Source organism: Lolium rigidum, chromosome 3, assembly GCF_022539505.1.
Source record: "Lolium rigidum isolate FL_2022 chromosome 3, APGP_CSIRO_Lrig_0.1, whole genome shotgun sequence".
NCBI lineage: Eukaryota > Viridiplantae > Streptophyta > Magnoliopsida > Poales > Poaceae > Lolium > Lolium rigidum.
The window spans coordinates 91,054,837-91,062,183 of record NC_061510.1 but is presented as its reverse complement, the minus strand read 5'-3'; the positions used below and the strand labels follow the sequence as shown (position 1 = coordinate 91,062,183).

The 7,347-nt window shown below is 39.7% G+C and overlaps 1 protein-coding gene across 1 annotated transcript; it reads left to right on the top strand.

Moving 5' to 3' along the window:
- Window positions 1-2,791: 2,791 nt before the first annotated feature.
- Window positions 2,792-6,707, top strand: LOC124697500. Its single transcript, XM_047230084.1, has 5 exons — window positions 2,792-3,171; window positions 3,557-3,603; window positions 4,352-4,552; window positions 5,815-5,916; window positions 6,424-6,707. Exons 1-5 carry the CDS (start codon window positions 2,955-2,957, stop codon window positions 6,541-6,543), a joined length of 687 nt encoding a protein of 228 aa, XP_047086040.1. The 5' UTR covers window positions 2,792-2,954; the 3' UTR covers window positions 6,544-6,707.
- Window positions 6,708-7,347: the final 640 nt, after the last annotated feature.

Genomic DNA, 7,347 nt, shown 5'->3' with positions numbered 1-7,347 from the left:
TCGGTATCTTCATACCTTGTTCAACCTCGTCTCCGACAAGTACTCTTTACTCGTACCGTGGTATATCATCTCTTGTGAACCATTCACATGCTTGCAAGCTAATCAGACGACATTCCACCGAGGGCCCAGAGTATATCTATCCGTCATCGGGATGGACAAATCCCACTCTTGATCCATATCCCTCAACTCATACTTTCTGAATACTTAATCCCACCTTTATAACCACCCATTTACGCAGTGGCGTTTGATGTAATCAAAGTACCCTTCCGGTATAAGTGATTTACATGATCTCATGGTCGAAGGATTAGGTAACTATGTATCGAAAGCTTATAGCAAATTGAACTTAATGACGTGATCTTATGCTACGTTTATTTGGGTGTGTCCATTATATCATTCATCTAATGACATAACCTTGTTATTAATAACATCCAATGTTCATGATCATGAAACTATGATCATCTATTAATCAACAAGCTAGTTATACAAGAGACTTACTAGGGACTCCTTGTTGTTTACATAACACACATGTATCAATGTTTCGGTTAATACAATTATAGAATGATATGCAAACATTTATCATAAACACAAAGATATATAATAACCACTTTATTATTGCCTCTTGGGCATATCTCCAACATTTCCCTCATAAACTGGATCACTTTTTTTTTTCAATCAATGAATTTAGTAGCTTTCCTGCCAACATTAAGAGGAAAACAAGAATATAGTGATGCGTGAGGATACCCAACTGAACTTAGCAACAAACATGTTTTTGGATCAATGTAGATGTGACTTCACCACACGATTTTTTTCTCGATAAAAAGAATTTTTATTAACTCAATAGTTCGCATCAAGATGATACAACTAGGAAAATTACACACAGCCTACATAACAAACATGTACACAGCCAAACAAAAGTTGGATACCAACTCTTAGCATGCGACACAATAAATAAGGCAATCTAAGACGACAGAGGACCAATACGTAGATTAAGCCACCATCTGGGTTTGTTAAACACCTCTTTAGCTGCTCTCGCTTCACTTGAGAACATGTTGACAATACCGGGAGAGAAAATTTTGAAACATATATACTGCAAGGGAGTCCCACACAACCCTTTATTGAAAGAATAAAGAAGCTATGTATGCAAAGAGAATTATAAAAAATATCTATCCATGAATATGAATATGTTGTAACTGAGCTCTTCACTATATGCTTAAGCTAGCATGATTAGATAAAAAACAACGAAACTGCCTTCCAACTTTTCTTAATGCTAATATGCTAAAAGAGCACCAGCGATGTAGTTTAAAAAACATCGCCTGCTAATCGTAAGAAAATATGGGCTTCCCCTGTAGATAGAGCCCCAGTTTTCTTTTGATTTGGGCAGAGCTCTCGCAGAGATATTTCCACTTGAAATTTAATTGTTCTAAAAGTAAGCAAAAAAAAGTTTGAGTCCTCCACCTTTCTATATATTTTCATCCCGCTTTTCTTAATTTTTCTTACTTTCCGTTAGCAACTTTTCGATGTACTATGTTTGCGAATATGATGTTTTAGCTCATATATCTAGATGCACCTATTGCAAAAAAATGCATTTCAAATATTAAAAAAAAATCCTAGCTATGCAAAAGACAACAGAAATCTCGTGAAATTTTTGTACACCAAAATTTATCTTTTTCACGCATCACAAAAATATTATTTTTCAGTGAACTTTGTGTGCCGAATATACAATGTGCATATGTATCTCTAATTTGTTTTTAAAACTTTAGACATGTGATGAAATACATGAAACCTTTTCTAAGAGCATCTCTAGCAGATGCTCCATCCAGCTGAACCGCATAACACGGATGCAGTTAACTGCATCGGGATTTTTCCTGCAAAAAGCGACACCGCAGAACATATCCAAATATCAATATGTTCTTTTTTAGGGTTTTCCGTATGTCGTATCTGTTCTGCCGAATAGATCCGGTACCGCAAAACAGGCTTTGCTAGTTTATGTATATCTCAGACTTACATTAAATAAAATGTCAATACAACAATACAAATCAAATTTATTGTTGTTCTAACATCACAGTACAACGACATCCAATACAGAAGAGATGTCCCTAATAGGTACGTACCTTGTTGAAGTAGTCCCGCATTCCGATCCTATCGCTCGGTTGTGTGGGATGCAAAGGCATCCGACGGTTGATCCTCGCCTCTTCCTCTTTCGGTTCTCTTTGTCGTGATCAGGTCTCCAATCAAAATTATCCGACGAAGACGAATCAAAATACGCATCCACAGACGCTACGGCCAAACTCCACGGTTCGCTCCACGAACTCCAGAGTTCCGAGCTGCAGCACGCAGTTGAGTTTCGGCGCGATGGGAGATAAGACTACTCATAGTAGGGTAACATAGGTGGTAACATCACATATCCAAGGTATTTTAGTGACATGGCATGACAATAAATGTAGAAAGAGAATGAGGTAGTAACTAGCTATGTTACCATAATATCACGCATCTCAAAGCAATATGAGTCTACAATAAAATTAATAATACATTGCATGAAACTACATCTAAATTACTACCGACTATAAAGTTAGTAACTTAAACTAGTAACAGGAATATGTTACTAATCTAAGTTACTCACCACTACGAGCAGCATAAGCAGAGAACGCTTGAATTTTAGCTACGGATCCGCCAGCCTATAGAGGGCGATGAGGATTTATTACTCTACAAAAATACTTCGAGGTTAAGTTTTTTTTGTCGTATGTGCGCCAAACTCCTTTTCGACGCGGTACCATTAGAGCGACGGTTAATTTCCGGTTTCGGCCTACCTTTGTTTACCGACAAACAGAGGAGCGTCCTCTGTTAATTCCCAACCAAATTGCGTGATCCGCATCTCAATCTCAAAAGAAAAAAAGTTGTGTGTGATCCGACGGATTGATTGGCTGACGACTCCACCCACACCCTTGCCGGCGTCGATGGAGTACGAATTCTCCAGTCGTTCGGGGTCCGGATCCTACGTCTCCGGTGGCGCCGGCGGCGGTGGCTCGTCCCTCTACCCGCGCGTCAGCCAGCTCTCCCACGGCGCCGCTGCCGCACCGCAGCGGGCCGCGCCCTACCAGCACGTCACAGCATCTCCCTCGTCGCCCGCCTCCCCGGCCCCCGCTCCCTCCTCCTCCTCGTCCTCCGCACCGTGTAATCCCCTCTTCCCTCACTCGGTACTGGTTGCTTGGTCGGTAGCAAGGAAACGCGTGCTTTCGTTTTTCATTAGACTTTATCCCTATCATTGCTCTAATAGCCCTCTGTGTGTGTGTGCTTAGATTTGCGTAGCTATTAGTTTTCCCGATTTGATCATTTACATGTTAACTTCCACACAAATGAGGTCCTGCCGAAAACTGAAAATTATTGGGTGAAATCGGTTGGACTTTGAATTTACACAAGAAAGAAGCGAATGCCCACTTGTATTTATTCCTCTGTTGCCACCACGCCAGACTAACAAACTGTTCAATCTTGCGCCCTTTCGTACCTGTTGTTATGAACAGGTAATGATTTACTAACAGTATTCATTGTTTTGCTGCAGTGGGCATAAAAGCTGTTATAAAGCCAGAATATCGGATTACCCCTCCTGTAAGTTATATGATCTACAGTATTACTCAATCACTACTCTCCTGTTCTCTTATGCAAGAGCTGTTCATCTCCTTTGGTGCCCAAAAAATCGTATATTGACTGCAGCTCCATTGAGTTCAATTTTCTTTCTGGATTGGTAATAGTGTTACACCAACATAGTGAATACTACTGTAGGTTTTAGACAAAAACTACTGTATTATATGTAAGTGGTTGCCTTGAAGGCTTTAACTTCTGTGCATTGGCTGGACATAACCATAACATATTGAGTGACTAGTTTTCCATTGCCGGTCATTCTCCTTGGGATTGTGAAGAAGGAATGTAGAAAGTATGGTGCATCTCAGCAAGAGATGTTGGTTGACCAATCTTCATGTCTTTGTGTGCTCAATGAGAGCATGACAATAAATTTTAGAAATGATACTGTTTGCATCATTCCAGGAGTCACAGTTAGCTGTCCAATTTGCACCATTCATGATCTTCTTAAGCATGAATAATAAATATTAACGATTTATCCCTCTGATCCTACCCACATGTCGTAGGTTGAGGCCAAGTTTTGTTAACTTTTGGGGGCATCTCAGGTCAGGTTTTCCTGACGTACCATTGCTTAGATACATCTAGCCATCCTGTAAATTTTTATGGTTTATGCAATGGATCCATTCTTTACCTAAAAGGCATGCGCTGTTCTGTTAGTTACGCTTTCCACTTAGTGTTTGGAGAACTTTCCATCCTTGAACCAGTGCTATCTTTTCAGCCTCGGTTGGCACCACAGATGGTAGAAGTTCCCCGCAGCACCTTTAATTTCGATTTTGAGTACGAAAGAATGATTCTTGCCGAGGCAGAGAAGGAGAATCCCAACTGGGGAAAGTTTGTGGCTGAAAGGCAGACACCACCAACACAACAACAACCACAGCCACCAGGAGGGCCAAGACACACAACTTCCACTACTTCTATGGTAAACAATATTTCCCACTTCTTCTCCCCCTCACCCTCCCTCCTTTCTGCCTAAGGAGCTGTACATTAATATGATGAATCATGTATTGTAATTAAAATGATCTTTTGCAGTTTGTTCAAAGCTAGCAGCACCTTCTGTTGGTTCTTTTAACGCTTCCTATCTAACTGACTGTATTTGTTATGCAAATTTACTTATAAGTCGTGTTGTGCTTGAATTTCCATCAGATCAGACTTGAAGCCCATTCGTCCTGTGCATCTAAAATAAATTTTGCTTGAACTTTCTATTTGCTCAGACTCCAAACCAGTCTCATCTATAAATTTTCTGTGAGGCATGCTATTATTAAGCCCAAAACCTTAAGTTATGTAGTCAAGTGCATGCCATCCATTGCCAGTTAAATTTGACTGTTGCAGTGAGAATTGGTACCATGGTTTCTACACCCATTTTTGTTTTGAAAGATAGGTTTATCTACTTGTTATAGTTCTGTTCAAGTGAAAACCTTTCATGTGCGGTTAGCTCCGATGAATTTGAATAGTATGTTTGGGTCCTTTAGATGTTCAAAACCCAGGGGAGAGACAGACCAGCCATCACTTGTGTTTATTGTTATAAGTTATCTTTCATCTTTCTTTCCTCTCTTATTTTATGGTTTTACCCATTTGTATCTTCAGTAAAATCCTGCAGATGCAGGCATTTCATGAAACTTCTGTTCTCTGAAAGGAATTTTATGATTCCGTTATAGGATCCTCGCCTCCTTTGCATCCTTCCACATGCGAGAGGGGATATTCCGCAACTAGTTGCGCCCGCACCCCATTTTTGTTGTGACACTTCCAAGTTTCCAAAAAATGCAAACTAAAATTCTAGACATACATTGTGTTGTGTCTTGTGCATCTGTGAAGTTTCATCAAAAAATATGTCAAAATGTGGCCTACACAAAAAGAACAAATGATCTGTAAATAGTACATGACACTATTTACGTATGTCTTCTCTTTTTTACACAGGTCACATTTTGACATATTTTTGGATGAAACTTCACAGATGCACAAGACACAACACAATGTATGTCTAGAATTTTAGTTTGCATTTTTTGGAAACTTAGAAGTGTCACAACAAAAAATGGGGTGCGGGCGCAACTAGTTGCAAATGAGAGTTTCCCTCCACATGATAAATACTTGCCAGATGTTTGTAGCAGATGAGTACCTTATCAAAGTCTATGAACAATAGAATATCTCTGAATGCTTATTTTCCTCTGTTTTGTCCTTATGCAGGCTGCATCAGTAGATCCAGTTGTGGAGAAGTATATCTCGATGGGGCTTGGACGTCAAGCTGTGTCATTTGCCGTGTTAAATTATGGAGATAATCCAACGAAGGCATGCTCCTTTCCCCTTGTTCATCTTGTACTTTAGCAAAACTATCTTTCATCATCATCAGTTACTAAAACCAATACTCTGCTAGCTCAAAATGTTTGTCCAAAACCAATTGAATAGGTACATACAGCTGACTGCTCTTACGATTTGTAGTCAATTTGATGCACTTCTCCGTACCATGTACTATTCAACGGTAAAGCTATGCGCTTGCTGTTCTGTTGGCCTAGCTTGTTAAAATAGTTGTCTCTGTGGGAAAGAAATTCCTTGTATATTTAGAAAATACTGATTGTAGTCGGCCATTTTTTTAAGAGTAAAATGTTGTCCAGTCTGGGTAAAGCTGTAAACCACAAAGTTTAACATTGTAAATAATTCTACAGCAGTCGAATCCCTCAGGAGACTTTGTGTTAATGCCGATTAATTCAGTAGTAGGACCTTTTCTCATGGCTTTCAATTTTCAGCAAAACTTGCAAGTAGTAGTATAATAAATCTGGTACCTTGTGTCCTGTTCAGGTGAAGGAGTTTGTGAAATCCTACAACGCACTCCACGAGATGGGCTTCACCTCCCCGAAAGTCCCTGAGTTGCTGGCGATCCACGACAACGACCTCTACAAAGTTATCCAGCAATTGTAAAGTGCATAATAGTCCACCACGAGTGGACACCTTTTGTCCCCTTCCCATCCTATGCTGCTCAGCCAGAACCGTACCGCATAGATGCAATATTTGCCATCGCTTGCATTGGCTTGAGGTACTGACCAGTCCTGAATGGAGTTAAATCGTACACTTAGGCGGTTACACTAGCTACCTGTTGTGCAATGTGAACTCTGAAGGCATGTACTCATGCAAGGTGCTTAGAGATATGCTTAGAAAATCAAATTTGTTTTTCCCAAGCAATAGAAAGATGCTTAACTTGGCACCTCTTATATGTAGAAAATGTTTAAGAAAAAGTGGTTTATTTTTATAAGCACCTCTCTAAGCACTCCCCTTTGTACACGGCCTAATGGGCTTTTCTGTCTGCTTCGTATTCTTTTAAATTTTTTCAAGACACCTCCAAAATGGAGTCGGGTTCATCATCAAAAGATAAAAGAGCTCTGTGTGCCGGAACACCAAAATACAAAGAAACATCATACAAAAACGGGACTTAGAGATAATGACGAAGGTGTCTTAGGAGCTACCAAAAACGGCATATGAGTTCGATGAGTGCAGCCGTAGACATACCACTTCATTGTTTTTACTCTGTTACTCATATTGTTGAGAAAAAGCAATCACCATTAATTTTTTTCATGTGATGCGAAAGACCAATTTGCAAATTTCACCCTGAGAATATCATAACCTGATTCTCTACTATTTCTCCTTTTAAAGTAATACTAATTCATCACAAGCTGCATCTAAAAAAAATCATCACAAGATGGGGACATATGCATATTTCTTCTAGCT